The 23,910-nt window shown below is 37.9% G+C and overlaps 1 protein-coding gene across 3 annotated transcripts in view; it reads right to left on the minus strand.

Annotated features, from left to right (window-relative positions):
* The window catches only part of MYRIP (myosin VIIA and Rab interacting protein), a 221,979-nt gene that overhangs the window by 197,453 nt on the left and 616 nt on the right, over positions 1 to 23,910 (minus strand). For all 3 annotated transcript variants that reach the window (XM_027897060.1, XM_027897062.1, XM_027897059.1), the window contains exon 2: positions 10,634 to 10,783. In XM_027897060.1, the coding sequence (XP_027752861.1) occupies positions 10,634 to 10,743 (110 nt within the window). In that variant the 5' untranslated portion in view covers positions 10,744 to 10,783. The remainder of the gene's footprint in view (positions 1 to 10,633; positions 10,784 to 23,910) is intronic.

Genomic DNA, 23,910 nt, shown 5'->3' on the forward strand with positions numbered 1-23,910 from the left:
AGGATACTAATCCTGTTGTAAATCAGTTTTATAGAGATATTTAATATTTTTCTTTATGGAGTTGGTATAGAAGAATGGGTAAAATAAGTACCATTGAGCAAAAACCTTAAAAAGGTATGTTTGAGGTCAGTTGCTTTCAAGAGAACTTTAGGTCATTGCTAGGAATCAAATTATTACAGCAATAAGGGAAAAGAGGCATAAGCAAATATATTGACTAGTTATAATTAATTTCAACCAAAAACTAAGGACGAGCCTGTTACACTGACTTCTTTAGTGTGCAGTTCAAAGACTTGCTCCAGCCTCAGGCACAGAGCCAAATACATACCAACTGTAAATAAAGGCAACAGTAGATTAACAATTTACCCCAAGTCAAATTACAGTAAAAAGTATGACTCTGTAGTAACTGCCCATATGTTAGTTCCTTCCCCTAAGCAAACATGAAGCTCGTTATTGTAACCCCTCAGGAGTAAATTAAAATTATCTTGCATTTATCATGGGGTAGGATCATATACTTCAGCAACACCCATTGCAGCAAAACTTTATGGTATGTTAACTTGCATAATACCTTCAGCTGAAACACAGCTGACAATTTTTGTATGTCTAAAACATTACAAATGCTAAATTTAACATGTTAATTTCTACCACTATTCTTTTTTTATTATTTTCACAAACGTAACAAAAGGAAATCCATTTTATTTCACAAATGAACCAACAAGTGGTAGAATGTGTTACAGTAAAAAGTATCTCCAAAGGTATTTCTGAAGCTACACTCTGGCAGTGTTGACAAAGTGTTTTGACATCTTTGGTATTCTCCCACACATGCATATCCCTCTTTCACTGAGTGGAAAATGTTTACCAATTTCATTTAGAAAGAAAAATGCTGAGAAGTTTGACATTTGTGAAACAAAGATCAGCGATCTTTAACATATACCTCAACTCAGTCAGCTCTGCTCCCCTCCCAGAAGTTGTCTGGCAGTCCTTGGAACTCACCATAAACAGAGAACGTGCTTATAAACACTAAAAATCGATCTCACCTCTAGCTACACACACTGTCATTTCTGGAAAGCAAGCAGATCATAGTTTGCAATAGTTCATTTTGAAATGAGCTAGAATAGTGAAGAATCTGAACCGAGTAACTTACACAGTAGCTATCTTTTCATAACTTCTCAAGACACAGGTTCCTAGACTTGGAACAAATTTCTAAGAACTAGTATTCCATTTAGCATAGCTCATTCCTCTGGGACAGCTTTAAGTAGGAAGCTGCACAAGATAAATTCTAGAGAACCTGAAGGATAAGGTGTTAGGTGAATACAAACTCACCAAAGCAATTTATTAACACTCATTCACCTCTGTTGATTCAATAGTTTTAGGCAGATCCAGTGACATACTCCCTAAGCCTCAGCATAGTGAACAAAAACCTGAACTTGCTCTTTCTAATGCATTGGCCTTACCTTCTCAAAGTGCTCCTTTCACACATTTTTATCTGTCACGAATATTTTTTGAACATTTATTTGTCACGTGGATTCCGAGATGCTTTCGGATTTCATCGGCTTCAGAAAGGAAGTATTAACAAGTATTCAAAAGGCACCTTCCTATAATTAAAAGCATGGACAGTAGGATACAGCTCCCTACTCAGTACACAAAGGTAACTCAGTTTCACAGCAGCCCTCTTCCACTCTGTCACCTTCTGCTGTTACTTACAACTGTTCTTGGTTTTACTCACAACTGTGGGCACTGGAACTGGCCACAAAAAATTACCAGAGAAAATTCATCATCTATGAAGAACACAGAGCATGGAAATTTCTAAAGTAAGCAAGGACAAAGATGATCCCTTGATTCACCAACAATACTTGAAATAAAAATATCAACAAATCCAACTTCCAGTCAATATTACTTTCCTTAAATCTACTATCTCTGAAATATTATAATACTTCTTAAGAATGGTTACTGCTTCATAGGTAGAAGCACAAGTCTTTTCCTTTCACAGACATTAGTGTTTCTTAAATGTGTCCTTTTACACTTCCACAATGTATGTTTCTGAAAAAAGGGATTACAAGTCAAATTTCAGATCTAAATGACAAGTCTCATTATTCATAATGATGAGCAGTATTTCTCATTTTCTTAAAAACCAAAGGCGAGTATAATGAAGGTAGGAAGCCATGCAGCTTCAGCAGATCCATCCAGATTGGTGCAGAGCCAAGGACAGGTCTTATAGCATGTTGCTACAGAAACTTACGGTAAAACTATTCCTTTTTGACATTAAAAAAAACCAAAACAAAACAAACAAAAAAAACCAAACAAACAAACAAAAAAAACCGACATTTTAAATGCAACACCTCTTCCAGAACTAAGACTTCGCACATATTACTTACAACTTAGTGAACATCGTATGGAAATATATTCAGAGTATCCCTGTTCTCTAAACTCTAACATGAAGAATAAATCCTGAATAGGTTACATTATGCAGCCATTCTTTTCACATTTATTTACATGTTCTACCATAACCTGAAAGTACTACTAATGGTACTGCTGTAGTAACACCTGAACAGAGAAATCAATATTTAAGGCAGACTAAATTGTAAAGACAGGAGTTCATATGCAAGAAAACAACCTGCACTGCACAGCTAGTCAGGTGAGAGAAGATTACTCCTACAAGTCACGTTTAAAAGCTTAGACTCTTCATACACAAGGCATCAGAGATTAAATATTGATTTTATATTATAGCCATTCATTATCACTAGGAACACTCACTCCTTTTAGCTAAACTGTAGCCAATAATTTGATTAGTCATAACCCACAATGAAGACCAAATTACATTTAAAAAAGCCTGCAATAAGCTTTATAGCATCTCTGCAATACCATACTGCTTCCTTTTAATACTTACCCACAGGTTACACAAGCTTAGCACAGTGGATGCCAGCTGTGCTTCGGCTCTATCTCCATAGCCTGTCCAATATTAAAAATTTTAGCTGGGGACACTTCTTTCTGCACAAGTTTCTGCAACATTCCCTTATGAAAAGCTGCAGCTTCTCATAAGGGAATGTTACAGAAAAAGCTGCAGCTTTTCATAAGCATGAAGAAACATGAGAGGTGATGCTTGGTTCATTTTCTCTCAGTTGAAGCTGCATTTGTAAACACATTTTGAAAAAGCCAAAACTCATATCTGGAATTGCCTGTATTCAAACACCAGTCATTAAGAACTTATTGAGAAATTCCATCTGTGCTTTTACTATAGCATCTACATGTTATTCAGGTAACAGGAACAGTCATAGTAGGTTCCCATTAAAGTCACAAGCATGCACAAGCAAGACGCACAGAACTTGCTTTACAGGCACCTAAGCTCTCTGGAAGTACCCTGGCATTTTTATCTCAATTAGAGAGAAAAAAATCTGGACCCAAATCTGTAACTTAAAGAGCTGAAAGTTCTTTGCTTCTAGTGTCAGATTCTTTCTAATGCCCTGATTTCTCTCTTGTAAAGCATAAACCATTATCTACCCTCTCGTCAACTGCAACCACTTTCTCCACTCACAAGTGCAGAAGGGACCAATGCCGAGTCAGCAGAACCTACATCCTCACTACCTTTGTATCAGGACCCTGTGGTGTCAGAGCAGGGACTTTTGGGGCAAATCACAGAAAGGACTCAAAACACTGTTGCACTGCACATGAAGTAAGATGTTGTATCATTGCTGAGATGCCTACTTCCTTGTCTAACCCCAAACACAGTATTATTCCACAGCAAGCAGAACGCTTGCATCAATATTTCCTGAAATTAATGGCAAGTTAGAGTTTCTAAATGCATTTTAAAGTGCATCCTTACTGCCTGTAGCAAAACCAACCATTAACTATCTGACTTTCATGTAGAATTCATCCAGGTCAACGTTTTTTGATAAGCAACTTATCTGGACCTAAGAATAACACTTAAGGGTATCTGTTAAAATATTAAGCACAATTTTTGAGAGAGGGAAAGTATCTAGTATACAGATGCACTACTGACAACTCTTAATCCTGACAGTCTGTGTGAGCTAGAAAACAGGTTTCTTTGCATCTTGGAACATTATGTAACAAAACTGCTGATAAGCTATAAAAAAAGATGTCTTGCTCTTAATCTTGTAATGAACTCTTACTTCCAGGAAACAGCTGTAGTGCCCTAGATATGTTTTAATCTTGTTTTATAAGTCAAAGCAGTTACAAAATAATGTATTAAGCTGCAGATATGATTTTAAGGAATTATTCTTTGCACTCAAAAATAATTTTAGACATAGGAGTGCTAAACTTATGACAGTTCACCAGAGCCTTGCCCTGGAAAAGTGTGCAGCTGTTTTAACACAGGAAGCACAGAGAGCACCATTCTCAGAGAAAGAGTAAACCACTCTAAGACCTTTTATCACAGGGGGAGAACATATCTGTCAGGACAACACATAAACACAAGCTAGTCATTAGTGCGGCCTTATTCCCAAGCCTCATGAGCAGAAGGATATGATGACTTTACAGTCTCCTTCTCTGGATCCCTTGAGGAGACAAAGAGCAGGCACAGGAACCAGAACAGAGATTATCTGCTCGAGGGAAAAAAAAAAAAAATAAAAATCAGGGTAATGGACAGGAATGCTCTTTGGGCTCACCCCACACTGTTCATCAGTGAAAGGTAGCAAGGCTGACCTTATGAAATCACTTCAAGTAACAAGGTATTGATCACAAGTCCATCTGCTGTAACGCTGAAGCTTGTGACAATGAGACCAATCTCCTGTTCCTTCCTCACGAGGAAAACAGCTATAAAATGGCTTTGCTTGGAGGCGAGGAGAGGAGGAAAGACAGACAGGTGGTTTTTTGTTTGGTTTTTGTTTGGTTTAAGATATTTGATACAAGTCTGCCACAGGAAGGAGGAACAAGAACTGATATGTAGAATCAACAGATAGCTACCCAAATGTCTGACTTGGCATTTTGCCAGTTTTATATGACTCATACTGACAATATTTTGATTAATGGAGTTTGGAAGAAGTTCAATATTTGATCCACTATAAGACCAAAGATACATACTGTAAAAACACCAAAGTCTACTGTAGACTGACAAGAAGAAGTGTCAAACTGGTTTCTGGGTTTTGTCATGTATGAGAATTCGTTTCTTCAGAAGCTTCTTCACAGGCCTACTTATGCTGCAATGGAATATTCTGAGAAAAGAGCAGAAAGAAAAAAGCAGGCAAAAGCGATTTTCAGTTTAAAACATTTAATCATCTTTTACGCAAGGCTCTATTCTAATCCCTTAGCATTCTTTGGTTAAAAAGATATTTAGAACAACCAGAGTAGAGAGGGCCCTCCAGTGAGCACAGACATCTAATTTTTTTTTTTCTGCAAATAAAATACTTCTGGAGATTTGATCATGAATCACTGTCTTTACTACAACTGAAAATGTGACTGTATGAATAAAGGCAGCAAAGCTGATATTCACCAACCCACCTATGAAAAACACTGCGATGGTTCTGCCTGTAGGTGACAGTCAATTCTCAACACTTCCCTCGTGCTATTCCAGTAATCCCACATAACTGTTTCAAGTTGTTAATGTGGCACCATAAGGTCAGTAACTTTTCTTTGTAAATACATTTTCTCAGGTGAGAAAACAGCAGTGGTTTAAACAAAAGAGAACCACATTGCCTGCAAAGAAATGTTTTTCATCCCTGCCCAAATCAAGTTTTTAAGGTTTTTCAATAGAATACCACCACACAAATAGCTAATCCAGCATTCACTACCAGAATGGACACTTTTGTTAGCCAACAGTTAGAGAAAGACAGCTTAAGTCACTCTGATCATGGCCTCCTAAAGTAAAGTAGCTGCTGACAGGCAAAGTATGTGCTCTGTTTGCAGCTGATCAGCACTGAGCCCTTTCTATGCCTGCCCCCTTCCACCTTTCCTCCCTTTGCAGTTGTTCTGAATGTTAAATTCAGAATCAGAATAGCCATATTTCAACCTGCCCACATGGCTAAAATGTAGTAGGTTGGAAACATACACCATAATATGATGACTCATCAATTATTTTCCGTAAAATTATAATTTCCCTTATTTAAAACACCCTGACTTCTCAGCATTCCTGACCTAAAACAAATAGACAAGCATTTTTAAAATACAGTGGTAACTATAAAAACAAATCAACGTGGGACTTGATTTTGTCCACGTTGGATGAGAATAAACAGTGGCACATTTAGACAGCCTTGAAAACAGCATAAGCAGGCAGTAAATGGCAACAAATAAAAGACAGCAAACTCTTTTACACATCTGTGTCTGTAAAGAGAAATATCTCACAAACATGATTTGGCCTTGTAAGCTCTTGTAAGCTCTCGTCTGTCGTTTCTTCAAAAAAAACTAAATAAAAGAGCACACAAACCCCGCCATGAACTGCAGATATGACAAAGCAAAACATTAGACGTTTAACTCTCAACACAGCCCAATCTTCCCCACTGCGACATTCTGCATCTGCATGGAGGCTGAAATACAAGACTAATACATGTGCACATGAGAAGACCAATCATTATCATGTCCAGTCATTGTCCTCAAAAAGCCAGCTATGATTTCTAGTTTCCCAGGAGCCCAGAGACAGCCTGCCAGAGGTTCAGTGGCAGAGAGGAGGTACACAAGTTTGTACTACCATAGCCTAGTTCTGAGCACACGTGAAAAGCAACTCAAAACAATCACCTTCCTAGCTATGCCAGATCTGCCTGGTTTTTCTACTTCAACTGATTCACAGTAAACTAAGCCCATCTATTTACAAGTCTGTGTTATAGTTTTAGCCTCAATGGCTCTGGATGACTAGACTAACATTGAGAGTAAATAAAAAAAATAACACCACTGCCAAAGAACAGAGCCAGTGCATAATCAAAACAGAGAGATAATGGGTGAACAAGGGAAGAAGCACAGTAAATATCATTAATCTGATGCCAGGCTGAAAGCCATTGCAAAAAAAAGAAACTAAACCGATATGAAGCAGTAATGCATAATAAATCAACCACTCTAATCACTAAATATGTGCATATGTTTATCTTATTGTTATCTTACTATTTTTAGCCAACCTTTTTCTTTCAGAAAATGTACAAGAGCAGCCTGTCTGATATCACTAGGATAAAGTTGTGAGAAATATTTAAATTAGAGAATCACTGCAAAAAATTCTCACTGCAGAGAGATTCAATATAGCTTTGCAGTGGAAAATGCAGATGGATCAGTATAGCTTTTCTCCACACATTCATTATGTCATTTTGATTACAGAATATGGAAAAATAAATTAAAATGTAACAACTGCAAAATCATAAAAAACATTGGCATGTTAGCTCTAAAACAGTTGCCATTTTACTTCACTACCTTAAAAACACTTCTTAGAAGTAAAGATAAGCTTCACTTTTTGTAGTATGTTACTTAACTGTTCAGCTGCCACTAGCAAAGCAAAATTGAAGCCATCAACCACTCTTTGCTTTCACTGTTCTCCTGATACAGTGGAAATTTATCATATTTTCCCTTAAGTAGTTCTTGATCTTTAGACATAATTGCTACAATAGGAATAATCCAGAAAGAGATTCATGAAACAGCTCCTTCAGTCTTTGTGGTGAAAAGTACCCAAAAATAAAACTATCTATGAGATGAGGAATTATATAGAAACCCTATTTTGAGAAAGTATCACATGCGACAGTTCCATTAACAGTTCCAATAAAGACTAAAGCTGCTACCTCAAATTAATTACAGGAAAAAAAAAACAACCACAAAAACATACCTTCAGATACAGCTTAGTTTTGAATTTGTTAACAAAAGTCTAAAAGTCTAACATATAAAATTTATATGCTGATTTTTTTTTATCCCAGAAAAGATCACAAAGCTTTACGAAGCTTCACTTGTGAAGTGTAACTATACTTTAAAGCTTGCCAGTTGATTACTTTTTAAATACAAATGCAATAGAGCCAAGAACATCAAATCAGACACAAGATCTAATCTGTTTTCTTACAGGCTGAAAATCTAATCTATAGCAAGATCATAATAGTTTCTTATAAGATTATATTTTTAATCACATAATAAGACAAAAAGATGTGTTGCTACATCCTTCCTTTAGCACTGCATTTTGAAAAAAAACAAAACCAAAAACAAACAAATCCACAAAAACCAACCAAACAAAAAAAACCACAACCACAAACAAACAAACCAACCAGACTAGCACGATTTAAAACAAACCCACAAAGTAATAGCTTTTAAGTCAGAAGTAGGCTTATAACTTCACAGGCAGTTTTTAAAGTCATTAAAACTACTTAAATACATATCTTAAATATCAACCTATATTTCAGAACTTCTGCTTTGTCACTACAGCTCATTATCTGCAGCACTTCCATATATTTTAATATATTTCATGCAAAAGGCATGAACTTTCCAAGAAGAAAAGAGTACAAAGTCATATATAAGCTGAGTCTGTATGTTTCTTCTACTTCTCCAGTGGTTTAGCTCTCTTCTCACACCAGTTTTCTACTTGTCATCAATCAAGTCATCCAATTATCAAGTCTCATGAAAAACTTCATTAGCAAAATGGTAAAACACAAGTACCAGCAAAAATCTATCCAGGCACGCCTTACATCTTTGCTCTTCCTCCTCCCACTATAGTTATATAGAATAGGCAAGATGCCGCAGCGTTCCCTAACTGTGGTATGCTTGCTTCAGTAAGATACAACCAGTTACATTATAAAAAGCCAGAGAAAGCCCATGCACTCACCCTCTGAAAACTGCTTCTAGAATCTCTTGGCTTTGTTGTGAAAGATTACCAAAAGAACCACTACAATCCACGACACAACAAGCAGTCATTAAAAAACATAAAAGATCTTTGTGCCGTCCTTACCCAGTCTTTCCTCCCTGCAGCAAACTTTCACTACCAACCCAATCATGAACTTGCACAGCATGCCAAAACTGAATTAGGTCTATGCTGCAAGCCACCTTTATTGTTCCTAATGTTCCAAGTAGTTTTAGAAAACACTAACTAGAAAATTGACAGAGACAGGATTCCCTTAGTTTCAATTGCATATCAGACATATACCTAGTTTTCTGTTTATTTCAGTCATATTCCTGCTCCGTTGACTTCAGCTTGATGCTAAATGCCTGAGATATGAATAGCACAGTAAGAGAAGGTGCATTTGCCAACCATAGATAGAGACTTCAGAGTATGCTAGGTAATAAATAATGATGTTTTCGAAGAAGGTAATATAAAAATCAGACATAATAATTCAAGGAAATGCTGTTGAAACTACAAGAAAAATATTGCATCTACCAATTCAGGTCTCTGCCTGCAGTTCCCTTGTCACATACGGGTTCCTGAGTGTCCTAATTACAAGGACTGGGATAAGTTGATCACCATGTGGGTATAACCAAGACTGTGTATTCTACACCCTCTTTGTAATTTCTGATGGACTGTTAATAGTGGATCGTTTTCAGCAGCTGCCCAGGGCTCAACCGACACCTCAGGCTACAAGCTGGGTGTTAAAAAAACACTGCAAGAGTGCTCTTTTGTCTTAACACCAATGACTCATCTGTGATAACTCCCTTCTGGGGAGGCATTAACACTTTCACACCAAGCCTGAGAGGTCATCTCTGCTAATGGGCCACAATGAACTGGCATAATAGGTAGCTGCAACACCTAGACCATAAAAGATTCCAAAAATATCCCATGACTCACAGAGTTAAATCACCCATTGTGAAACTCTCTACCCTAGGGGAAGTACTGGGCACTACCACCTGAACCTGAGCACAAAATCTTGGGGTTTTGAGACTTCAGGTACAACTCATCAAGTCCAGAGGAGCACCAGCACTTCAACAGGACTGTGACTGCCACTCTTGACAAGACAGCGACCATCCTCCGGATCAACAGGTTTCCTTTTGCTTTGCACCCAGTGGGGCCACATGGTGCTCAGCACAGGGACTAACAGACACAATTCTGTTCTTGTCCCAGGGTGCTGGGTTATAAATCTGTCCTTGTGGGCTAAAACAAGGGTTTTTTTCTCCATATCATTGTATTTATTGTAATCTTTTAGGAAATCGTAACTCTGACTTGTAGTCTTTCTTGAGTTTAGTTCATTTCTCCCACCGTTTTACTTTTAAACCTGCACATTGGGCTGAGAAAGTTACCTTGCCAAAAAATTCCATTTGTTTTCTTCTGGGTTGTTTCTGCTTGCAATCATTTTGTACACAGACTATTGAAAGCAAAATTAAAACTCAACAGATAGCTTATCCCATTGATTATTCTGGGGGAAAGAGATAGGTTGAACTTCTTCACTTTCAGATGTCTGCACGTAGACAAAGTTTCTGAAAAGGAACTGACTACAGCAACCAAAAAATTCCCTTAACATAAACTTCTGCTTTTGATAATGTCAAACACTAGTTAGCCTCTACCCAGAAAATATACAGAGATGATTTAGAGATCGTTGCTGGGGTTTAGGCTAGGACAGACTAAACACAAAAATGAATTACTACTCAATAATTGAATTCAGGTGGAGGACATTGGATGTTTCTTGCTTGTGTGACAGGAATGACTATTAATGCATAGAAAACCACAAAAAAACCTGTCTTTTCCAGTTTCCTCCAAAAACAGTTTGTAATAATCCAAATAGACAAATGCTTTTATTCTTACCTCAGCCTTTCTTCTTCTTTCTTACGAAGGCTGAAATCTCGCTGAACCACCTGGAGTACATGCTCTGCTTCTTCATCAGTCAAGCCAGAAAGATCTAGTTTTCTGCCCATTATATACTGTGTCCTGGATATGAATATCTATAAGGAATATCTGAAATCAGAAACAGAAAATAAAATAAATTGAAAGCACTGATATTTTTCACAAGAGTGCTGAGATCACAGGCACATCTGCCTAACAAAAAGAAAGTTGCTGCCACAAACATCAGAAAACAACTGAATCTTTCTGGTTGGAAAAGACGTTCTATAATCATCAAATCCAACCATTAACCCAGCACTGCCAAATCCACCACTAAATCATATCTTTAAGTGCCACATCTGCACATCTTTTAAATACTCCAGGGATGGCAACTCAACCACTTCTTTAGGTAACCTGTTCCAATGCCTGACAAGCCTTTCGGTGAAGAAATTGCTCCTAATATCCAATCTAAACCTCCCCAGTACAACTTGAAGGATTTATTTCAGAATTATTTTTCAGGTTCCATCCACTGAAAGCAATCAGCCCCAACTTAAACATAAATGCAAAAGATAAATTATTTGGGATATTAAGAAATGTTGAGGGAAGATCTCAGTGTTGCTTGCAAAACAACACATTTTTAACTAACTCAGGTGACATCAGGTTTAGACATTTCTGAAGATTTTATGCCATGATTTTGCAAAATTGCTTGCAGTGCAATCCCTGTGACTGCGTATGGACAGAGAACATACTCTCCTGTAACACTCAAAAATATTTTATGCTACCAATCAGCTTTATTTTCTAAACATAATTCATTTGCTACTCAGATAATGATGTGGGATGTGGTTGGTTGGGTTTCATTTGGGGTTTTTTGCTAGTTTGGTGGGGGGTTTTAGTACAATTTTTACCTTCCTACAATCACCTGATTACAAACAAGAAAAATACAACCACGTGGAAGGAGATTACTGCTTATTTTTTTCTATTTTGCTTAGGTTGTCCACGAAGTTCAGAATAAATTCTTCATTCAAGAAAACATTTCAACAAAACCAAGCAGATGGGATAGAAGCTTAGGTGAAATCAAGATGACAAGACCCCTCCAACAAGACTCATGCTCACAATACAGCTGGAAAAGAGGTCACAGTATTCTGTCTTGACTCTGGATCTACTAAGGAATCTGAGAGTGAGTTAATAAAGGCTATAAAAATGTACTTCTAAACAAAATTTCCCTGATTTGCGTAGAAAAAAAAGTGCCACAGAAACAAAGCACTATATGTAATCTTCACTAATCTTGCTCGCAAGACCAAGAACATATGTTAAAATTAAAGGTTGGCTAAAACGCAGCCAGGAACAACTGGCAAGATTTTTTTTTCCATGCCACACACACGTATAAATCTTCATGAAATTTGCACCAGAACATTAAGATATTCCCCTTTCATCCGCAGTCCTTGTACCAAAGCCTCACTGAGCACTGTCAAGCATAAAAAAAAAGGTGAGGCAGGGCTTGCTGAGGTTACACTTACATGTTGCAGCTCAAAGACAGAACATGAAGTGCCTTGGGACATATCCTTCCCTTCAGGCTTTGGGGTAGCTGCTGAGCTCTTGCCATGCAAAGCACTTGAGTGCAAAGGCGCCTCTGACTTTCTAAAAGGATGGAACAGGTTCACTACAGGAAAGCCACATTCATAGGGAAGTAGGCAGGATTTTTCCAATTAAATCCTTTTTGCACACATGCACTTTAGGGGAAAACACAGAATGCATGCTAGAAGGAAATAAAACTTTTTAAAGCGATCGCTGGAGCCAGTAGAGACACCTTCGTGGTAGGGCTACAGTTTTTGAGACAGGAAGATGAAGACAGTGGGAGATCAAAGATGCAATTCCCATTATCTTGAGCATCAAGTTAACAACTGTAATTAACACTGTCATAATAAGTTCTTCTTTCAGGTCTTCATCAAAATCTTTTGGAAACAGTGTAAAAATCAATATTGTTTTTTTCACACATACAAACTGGTTCATCAGTAAAGAAAACTATCCCCCTGATACAGCTGCCACTGTTGATTGTGAGCATGTATTGGAAATGTACCTCTAAACTTAGGAGTAAGTGGGCAGCCCCACCATCTCTGATTTTTTAGGGTTGGTAAAGACTTAATTTCAAGTATAGATATGCTTTAAAATCACAAGCAACTTTAACTTTTGATTTCATGTGGTCTATTTCCCTATAAGACTCTCAATCTGCATTCCAATGTTACATTAATCTGTAAGAAACTAGCATGTTTTTTCCCAGGAAATAATTTTTCATCCCATTACTAAATCACCTCTGATCTGGGAGTATCACAGCAGTTTATAAATATTTATAAACAACTCTCAAGTGTCCTTTTTTGAGTAGATCCGGATTATGTATTTTGGAAATACACAATGGGAAATTCTCTAGAGGAAATGTTACACTTGGAAAAAAAAAAAAAAAAAGACAACAAAATAGCTTCTCAACCTAAAATAACTTCTGGCCTCAATTGAAATAACTTACATGAGGTTGTTCAAATGTTTGCCTTCATGAGTAATTCTTTGTTAAATCTAAAACTGAATACAAAATCTAAGCTCTCACAGCATTTACAAGAACAGTAACATTCCCTAGAAAACTTTTCCTCACCAAATTAAAACACTATAACAGAAAAGCCCAGTTTTGCAAGATATGATTGGGTATTGTTTGAGTAACACTCTCATCTTAATACTTCCTACAGTCTATTTTAAAATCTAATTAAAACTTCCACATCGAAAACATTTCTTTAATTTAACCTTAAAACAAAAATCAAACCCCCAACAAAACAAAAAACAAGCAAATGAAAAGTTTTTCAACAACTTCGAGAAATGCTTCTGAATTTTAAAATGGACAAGGGATCAACAGGAGAAATGAGGGTGAGTCGAGTATTTCCTCATCACTCATATGACAGCTAAGCTGTTTGGACTTAGAGTCTCAGCAGATGACTACCATTAATGGGAGGAGAGAGTAGAAAGCCCATAAACTTTTTTTTTTAAGTGCCAACTCATATTTAAAACAGATTCTCTGCTTGACAAAGAGCCACATCATAAAGTTAATTATGCAAGTGTTCACACTGAGTACTGTACAAGACAGACTTCATGATGTAGCAAAGAAATCAGCACAAGTGAGGCTCCACCTGGAGTGTTTGGGATTTCCAGTACAAGAAAGATCCAGACTTACTGGAGTAAGTCCAACTTAAGGCCACAGTGATGGTGAAGGGACTGAAGCATCTTTCACAAGTGGTGATGCTGGGAGCATTAGGACTGCTCAGCCCAGAGAAGGCTCCAGGGGGCTATACAGTGTGAATCTGGAAGAGAGCTCCCCAGTACGCTGGAGCTGCAAACAAGAATATCCTACACTTCTTTCCATTTCTGAGCACATTTCACATTTTTAATCAAGATTTCACCTGTTTCCATAACACAGTATAATTTTTGCTTTAAAATGCTGCTCATGTGCATTGACGAAATGTGATACCTGAGGAATCAAGACCACAAACTCCTTCAACCCAGCTATTTGTCTTTGAAATATTTAACAGAGAATACCTTTCTTCCACATGCTCTCAGCTTTGGAGTCACTAAACTTTTCACCACAGCTTTTCTACTCTGTTCTGCTACTCTACCACTTCTAGATTTTTCCAGGAAGAAAATTAAGAAGAAACATGCTAGCAATTGTATCTTTGATTCTGTCACTTACAATCTCATCCTTACTTCCTTCAGTAGTCTGTCAGGACCTAAATAACACCACTCAATCTGTCTTGTCATTATTTGCAGCATTTTTTTAGTACCATAAGAAATTCTTTGTATAGTCTTGCTGGTGAATGTTTTCCCCTTTGAAATCATAAAACAAGATGATCACCTTTCTAAGCCAAAAAAGAAAGACAAGCACTTTGTCCAAAACACAGGCTCCTCTACCACACCTCATATTTTAAAACGTTTACAGAAGAGAAGTGCCAGCACAAGGTCATTTTGGTAATTTTTTAAATGTAAACGTCACAATACTTAGCATATAAATTACATAATGCTGCACACTTTATTTGATGACAAAAATAAGATCTGAATGTTTAAAGTGCTTTGATTTACATAAACGCACTTGAACAAAACAGGCCTTAGCAAAAAAACATCTGAAGAAGATTACTGTCCGAAGTAGTTTCTACTACAGCTAGCAGCACATCATTAAATTCAAAATGAGGCATAACTAACACTGACCACAAGTTTCTTAATCTTTTTAAACTCCAAGAATGTCTAGAAGTTACAGTAAACAAGACTTTTCACTGAAAAATACTTTTCACTGGAAGTGAACGAATGTCCCAAAATAATGATATACTCATCAGAAATACAAAGCCACCTCTTCAGTTGAAAAATTAGGTAGAGCCCAACAGACTTCAACATGGGGACTTGTATCTGGTGTGTCACATTTTAAATGAGATGTAAGAAAACGATCTCAAAGAGGATGTTATTCTTTGTAGCCACACTGATTTTAACAGTAATGCATATATTTCCTAGTCTATAACCAAAGCAAAAAAAAACTATCTTCCTTTCAGTCTTGTAATAATTTCATATGAGTTTTGCAAGTAGCAAAGAAAACAATTTGCAAGTTCCTGGGCAAAGTTATATTTGTTTCATTGGGGGAGTGCAAGGGATAAAGCAGCAGGTTTTAAAAGAAAAGATGAAGTTCATTCAACACTGGAAGAAGTGTTCCTTATTAACGAAAGTTATTACAGTAATTGTATGTACTTTTGTCTAAAAGAGTGCTGGGACATACTATAATGGGGGAAATAGTAAACCTTAAAGGTCAAAGGTTAGTACTGCATGGTTTTAAATTTCAATCTATTTAAGAAATACAAGTTTCACGCTCCTCTTTCTTCTATACTTTAGGTTATTTTAAGTACTGAATATGAAATAGCAGAATGTCCAGGTGACAGCTGGGATAGAGATCATTTTCTTCTTGGTAGCTGGTACAGCACTGTGGGGTTAAACCATGACACAGAAGTAAAAAAACTCACTAAAGTCCCACTTTATTCAAGAAAGAATGGTACCTCTCATCTAAGGATGGCACTCTCCCAAAGGCAGAACACAGTATATAAAACTGTTTCTAAAAAAAAAAATAGAAGCTATTTTATTTAAATAGCATAAAAGGAGAAAAACTATTTTTAGAAAAGACTAAGAATTACACTGTAGGACTTAATTTCTGTCATCTACCTTTGATGGACTGAAAAAAAGTCATATTAAAAAGAGAATCCGAAAAATAAATCATGACCATTTTATACTTAGGTATCAGGCCTACAACTGATACACAAGTATGAAAACCCACTGGGAATACAAAATGTGATACAAAAGCCACATTGATTGACCAGAATAAACTTTTCACTGGTAAAACTGAACCAGAGTAAAGGCTTATCCAGAATTTGGCCCTACAGCCGCTAAAGATCATAGGTTATCTGCCACATAATATTAGCACATATTTCATTGCAATTGGATTTCTAGTTACTGTATATTCTCATTCTACTTCAGTCTCATCTTCCATTGTTTATGCTGAATTTAGGCAAATCATGTTCAGCTCTATTTTCTCTATTTAGCAGCAACTGTCTTATTCAAAAATGCATAGTCAAGATGATGTGTCTGACAGAATTCTGACTGTGTGAGACTGACTATCACTCTTCCAGAAACGAAGAAGACAGCTTGTAGAAAAAGACAAAATTGGAGCGGTAATGCGCTGACACACAATTGTATCTTGGATGATTTCCCTCTTTTCCATGTGCCTTCAATCTAAAGCATGAAATGCAGCTCAGTACTTGTAACGGACTATCAACAAACCCCAAGGTGAAACATCACAGGTCAGGAAGAAAGCCAGCATGTGCACTTAGGGAATGCAACTGATCCCAAAGAGCCCAACGCAATCAGAAATTTACACATCCATAAGCAAGGGCTTCCCTTTGGATGCCCGACTTGCAAAGCAGGGCTTGAAGCTTACTGCTCTGTACCCAGACTCCCTGCACAGAGAAAACAGCAGCCACTGAACAGAGTTAAGTCCCTTCTTCCACCTTCCTGTCAAAACTCAAACCAGAACGCACCTGGCAAATCAGTTCTCACACTGCACTTTCTAAGCTTGAGGCAGCATGAAGAGAATACTAAACAAAAAGCTCATTTGTATTCCTACCTCTCTCCTCAGCATTAGTTCAAGAGCAAGGACTGCAAAAATAGATTCACCCACCTGTGTTGTATTACACATGCCACAACCTTCTCCTGAGACATCTGTCAGTCCCAGCATTTCGCAATCAATGGTCCTCAAATGAACCACACAGAGTGAAGGGACATGAAAGAAACAGTGAATCCTTCTGTTTCTTCAAAGAATTGATGGGTTTCTATCTCATCTTAAAAGGCAGGCAGAGAAGTGAGCACTTGCTTTACCAGTGGAAATATATGTAAATACCAGTCTAATACATGCACTCAGAAAAAGACTCAGGTTCAATGCCATGTGTAGCCTGGGAAAGCTCAAATACTTATCTCCCTCTTTGTGGAAGGGTATATAAAAGAACACAACTCAGGATATTAACTTGTTCATCAATGACTGGGATAAAGGGCCAGATGCCTCCTCAGAAAGTTCACTGACAACACAAATCTGGAGGAGTGGCCAGTACCCCAGAGTGCTGTGCAGCCCTAAGGAAGGACCTCAACAGGTTGGAGAGCTGGGCAGAGAAGAAATGCCTGAAGTACAACAAAGGCAAATACAGGGTCCTGCACCTGGCATATAATAATAACCCCTCGCACCAGTACAGGCTGAAGGCTCACCTGCTGGACAGCAGCTCTGCAGAGAAGGACCTGGGGGTCCTGGTGTAAAACAAGATGTCCATGAGCCAGCAGTGTGCTTTTGTGGCAAAGAAGGACAATGGCATTGTGGGGTGAAATAGGAAGACTGAGGCCAGCAGGTCGAGGGAGGTGATCCTGCCTCTCTACTCAGCCCTAGTGAGGCCACATCTGTAGTTCCTCAGTACAAGAGAGACATAGAGCACCTGGGGTCGGTCCAATGCAGGGCTAAAGATGATTAGGGGACTGGAGTATCTCCTTTATGAGGATAGACTGAGAGAGTTAGCCCTGCTTCAGTCTCAAGAAGAGAAGACTGAGAGGGGATGTTATCAATGTCTGTAAGTATCTGAAGGGAGAGTGTCAAGAGGATGGATCTAGGCTCTTCTTGATGGTGCCAAGCAACAGGATGAGAGGAAACAGGTAGAAACTGGTGCACAGGAAATTCCACCTGTATATGAGGAATAACTTCTTCAATGTGCAACTTCCTCAGTGTGGCCGTGCCCTGGAAAAAGGCTGCCCAGACAGGTTGTAGAGTCTCCCTCACTGGAGATACTCAAGAAACATTTCTGTGCAATGTGCTCTAAGATGACCCTGTAGGAGCATCCTACAGACAAAACTGAACAAACCAACCAAGAAAATATAGGTCCATTAAGTTAAGTTTTTCAACTTTAAGGTGCCAAAGTATCACTATTGGGTAAAGCAGTGGTAAGACTTCTCATCCAAATTATTCATACCTTTAATCTGGAGAAGAAAATATCAAGAGGGAAGGTGACACTTTTACAAAAGCTTAAACAGCTCTGGAAGCACTAAACATTTTACATCTGCATTTAATTTTGCATTTCAATAATACATGCAAAAGGGTTATGATAGATTAGGAATCTCAAAGCTTGAAAGCCATATTGTGATTAATCCATGCAAGCTAGAAAAGTAAACATTAAAGTGTGGATTGCTTGACTGCTGCAAAACATCCACAATATAAATCCAACCAATATGCAAACACACCATAGGCACACTTAAAATATTCTACACAATAAAATTGACTTTATTTTTCCCCACAGCATATGTTGCACTAATTGATATCCTGCATCCCTCTTACAAAATATCACTCATGAGCATATCCTAAAGTTTGATCCAAGAATCAATCTTTGACCGAGAGAATATTCCTGCAGGACTAGAATAAAGACAAAAATTCTATTTTTAGAGGTAAGAAAATGCTTCCAACAGCAGTTGCCACAATGAGGCAGTATTCTCTTGTGCTGCCAGATGTGGAAACAAATTTAATACAGTAAATCACTGCTAATTCAAACCAGTGACAGGAATCTCTGCTGCAAATTACAGAATTTTACAGATTAGCAAATAAACGAACAAAACAAACCCCAAGAATAATTTCATAAAACTGTGCCTTCCACATTCACTGTGACACCTACAAAGTGTTTCTAACCCTGATTTACGCTTGAAGCATGAATCATAAGAGGTACAACAATAAAGAGTGATATCTGTAAAGCCACATGTCCCGTTTCACTGAGACTCAGTGATGAGCTGTAGTTTGTTGACACACAATTTATGCCCCATGCACTGAAAAAAGGTTTCAGTAGCAGGTCATCTTTGATTTGTTTAGATAACAATTTATCGAGTGACAATAAGCAAGAATAAAGTAGAGCCAGAGCTGTATGAAAAACCAAACTAGGAGCTAGATTAGTCTGTCAGGTGGGGGAGTTAATGGATTCCTTTGTTGACACTGGAACCTACTCCACGCTGTGTTTAGAAGAGACTCTGCTTTGGACCTGGGTTTGACTAAGTTTTTTTATATTGACTCTACACAACACGGAGATAACCTGAGCCCAGATCAACCAACGCAAACCTGAAGTTCTGGATCCCAAGTTTATACAAACAAAGAATGTTTATATTCAAGCATAAGACACTGTCAGGCCTTTTCTGGAGTTCAAAGGCCAACTTCACCATCGGGTTTTGACTGCTGGTTCACTTATATTTGAATCCAAACTGGAGCAGTCTCACAGTTCCTTTAGTCTAAACTACAGAACGAAAGCAATTCATCCTCTTACAGGTTGGTTGAGGGAACCATCCAGCCAGCAAACAGCTTTTTGAGTCCCACATAACCTATTATTTGAACAACATAATCAAGTTAAGCCACCAGCTTTAAGAACTAACACTTAATCACATGTGCACCCTAAACCACAGTATTTCCACTGATTTGCCTCTTTCTGACCTGTGATACTATCCTGAAGCAGGAATATGAAGCCTCATCATTAAATACTAGAAAAGGAGTGTGAGAGGTAGAATAATCAGGTTTATCCTCCTCTAGAGATGAACTGATTTCTTCTCATTTGGGACTCAACTCATGGCATTTGTGCTTACAGTGATTAACACATGAACAATTTTTGGCACTGCCTTTTAGATCAAGACCAGCTGAGATCGTGAAAAACAACATCACCAGAATATACCCTTTTGAATCCTCCCCAAAGCTCTTTCAATTGCTTTTAAAACCTGATGTTGCTCCAATTCACGCACTATGATTTAACTTAGATCCAAGTCACGGTCTGTCAAGCAAATGTCAAAGCACTTATGACAGCTAGATGCGAGCATTGAGATAACTTCCAGAAAGGTACACCAAGCACTCCTGGGGATGATCACTGAGGAGCAGAAGGATCAGTGCTTTAAGGGGGGGGAGGGGAAAAGAAATCAATCTCTTGTAAGATAAACAATGGTTAGAAAAATAGGTACACTCTGCAACTGGAGGTATTTCAGGTCAGCGTTAGCTGCATCTCAGTCAACAGCATTTAAATCATCCACTGAACTTCCATGCCATAGCAACTAATGAGAGTGGCACAAACCAGCACTTTCCTTTTTGGATTACTCTGGGACACAACATTCTGTTCACACAACTCCAAAGGGACAGAAGAAAACCCCACTGAAACCCATAGCAGTATCAGGAGTAATGCCCAATAACCAAAGAAGCTCTTGTGCTATTTTCAGAAGAGACAAAACTCAACACAAGAGCAGAAAAGAAAGTTTATTCCATTAGTTATAAATATATTTTGCTTTTTTTCCTTTCAAGAAAGAAAACAACAGATTACGTACTGCCTTCCTCCAAGAACAGAAAGCTGGGTGACTACAGGAAAGTCACATATTATTCTGCATGGAGACAGGAGGAGGGTGCTGGGGAAGGGCTTGTTCTGTTATCGAAAACCCCCAAAAAATGCAGGCTATTGCCGGACCTCAAGACTCATTAAAGCCAGCTAGAATGCTATGAACTTTAACAGCTTTTGAATGAGGCTCTACACTTCAGATTGCTATCACAAGAGACTACATCTCATTTTCTACAGTAAATTACCTCAGCACCCTTTAAACAGACTTAATCCAGACACTACGGGTGCATTAAGTCACTAACCCATTTATTCTTCTCCATCAATAAACAGCATATGTTGCTGTCCAGGAGAGTCCGGAAGGAGATTCTTGAAACTGCTGCACAGGACAACTTGAGCTTGGGTCTTCAGCAGAAGGAAAGGCCAAAGTTCCCTTCCTGCTTGTTAGCCAGCACCAGCAAAACTGAAGACTGCTTAATGGACTACTGTGAGTCAATTTGAGACAATACCACTAAAGTGTCTCATCTTCAAGACTAATCTCCGCAGTAGTTAGCTCCACTTCAACAGGTGATGTTTTATTTGGAAGTATACTTTGTTTGAAGAATGTAAAATTCATTTCCTTTGATAAGGAAATGAATAAGGTTTATATCTTAATAAATAAGGTTTATATCTTAAAACAACCAGTAGAAAGTAATAACTCCAATAATCTGCATACCACTCCTCAATATTTGTTTTTCCTTTTATGATCATCAATTGATCAAAAGGTAAATGAAGCATATAGGTAATAAAAAGTAACAAGAGATCTTGTTTCCTTTACCTAGCTCAGGGACTAATGGGTCAGTAAAAAAAAAATGAAAGACAAGGGGTTTTCTTAGTATAACATTCTGAAAAAGAAAAAAAATATTGCTTTGCTGTTAAAATTTAATGCATATTGGCCTGCAAATTTGTCATGTTCCCATTCCCAGAACAGTATCTGTAAGATCTAAAAATCTGTCATTATTGCAATAATACTGATATTAACTTTTGACCAGTCAAGCCACTGCATATACCCTCTTCATCTAGGATAAAGCTTGCAGGTGATTCACTAAACTATTTCCATTATGGTATGTTTTATTAATTAATTTTCAGGACATATCAAATATGACATTTACTGCAAATGAAGTTTTAAAAAAATGCAGCATGGTATTTTTCTATAAGATTATTAAAAAATAAAAAAGGATAACATGTTTCAATTGAAAGTTAAACAGCATGCTAGCAGGCACAATCACTCGCCTTCCATACAAACAACAGATCTTACTAGTGTGCCAAGTTCCTCTTGGGTTTCTGTAAAATTACATAAAGTTTGGATATAGACACCTTTGACCAATCTCACAGAGATACACAAAACTAGACTAAGGCTTGAAATCTTAGCAAATTACACTGTATTTAGACCTGCTGGAAAATTCCCTGGTTATGTCATTGATAAAGGCCAAGTTTCTTTGGTAATTTGAGTAACAGTATTGCATGCTTCACTTCACACTGTAATACAGCAGTCATCTTCCTCTTCCCTTAAGCCCAAAAATCTTCTTTTGAAACTAAGCTGCTCTTGATATAAGAAACTCAGGGCTGGTTTATTCTCTGGCTGTCAGTGGTTCACAGGTAAGCCGGAGGCCTTTATTATCTCTAAGAATCTATCTAGAAAATAACCTACCTGGATCCAAAACGGAAGATGAATTAAAGCATTCCACAGGAAGGCAGCATTAGTCCACTCAAATTAATGGGTTGTCTCAAAGAGAAAAGCTGCCCCTACTGTTTTCACGGAACTGTATTCAACTTGTTTCTGTCAACTTGTCCAGCTTTCCAAGGGCAATTACAGTGGTTTATATTGCCAAACAGCAGTTTCCAATCTCATAACAATAGGGTATGTTAATGTTGGCAGCTATACAAAGGAGTCACATTTTCATACAGTTGTACTGTTTATGAACAATAGTGCATTTGGTATATACAGCTTTTCTTCAGTATCACCCATGCATACTTGGGGATTTTTTTCTTGTTTAAGTACAAGGCCTTCAAGTGTTCTGTTTACTCTAAGTATGAAGCGAGAAAGGCGAGTTCCTACTGTGTTCATACACTTGGGTACACCCTATGTAGTACACTCAGATGTATTCATCAGGTTAGTGTGGAAGCAAGAAACCAGCTCAGGAAAATAAATGTAAGTTTTAGCTTAGTTTTCTTGATCTTGTTTTTTTCTTGATTCAGACAGCACTGGTTCAGATGAATTAAAAAAAAGGGAGAACATCGTGCTGTTTGAATCAGTAGCAGGTCCAGGAGGCAAATCCTTTCTCACGGTGCAGTGCTCAAAGTATCTCTTGCCCCAGTAGGGGCTACTGGGGTGGAATTGACTTCTGTGAGTTCTCCCTACTGGCAATTAAGGTATCACAGCTGCTGAAAACGCTGCTCCCCTGTTTCTAACTGCTCAATGCATTGTACTAAGTTAACTGACAAACTCCACAGGAAGGCTGCAGAATCGCCATGCACATTTTTAGACACTTAGGCATAACGCATCAGTAAACACGTTCTGATACAATCCAGTACCTGAGTAATGATGGGTAAGGCAGTAGCCTGAGGGTTTACATACAAGATACATCACCTTCTGCTTTTTACACAATTCTATTTGCTTTCTAAAGGTTGAATTAAGCGTCAAATACTACTGTGTGACATTTAACTGCAGGGACTGAGTCAGTGGTCTCAATGCAGTTCATGGGGAACAGCTATCACCATTAATAAGAAAATATAAAAACCTTTCCAGCCTAATGACAGGTCCCTCAAAATCATAAAAAAATGTCTGGTAATGTGAGAACTAGACTAATTGTCCCTCTGTTCTCTCTCTCTCCAGCCTTCCAGAAAAGGGTTATCAGAGGAACAAGCAAAAGCCTTTATTGCCAAAGTCCTTGCTGTGCCTATTCTAAGAAACTCCAGTCTCCATAGCAAGACAGCTACCCACATTTTCAGATACGCAGGAAATAGTAAAATGGTAGGTATAATGCAAAAACAATCACTTGTCAAAAACAGATTACTAGATACGGTTAATGTCCCTGCAAACATGCCAGAGGAGGGATGCACATGCACTATAAGGCATTCTGCAATCTAATTTGGTTACGCTTGCCTGAAACATAACACAAATCCCAGCACAACACAGGCTCCTACTTAATTAGATTCCCTAAGAAAAGTCAGTCCGAGCCATATGGTATTTTCCTCAGCAGTTACGATAAACTGACCTTGATACTGGGAAAACGCACACTGCTTCTGTCTGAGGCATAACTTACAAGCGCAGAGTGGCGGGAT

This window comes from Empidonax traillii, unplaced genomic scaffold (genome assembly GCF_003031625.1).
Source record: "Empidonax traillii isolate 1590-97213 ecotype Southwest subspecies unplaced genomic scaffold, ASM303162v1 scaffold527:size1067160, whole genome shotgun sequence".
Taxonomy (NCBI): domain Eukaryota; kingdom Metazoa; phylum Chordata; class Aves; order Passeriformes; family Tyrannidae; genus Empidonax; species Empidonax traillii.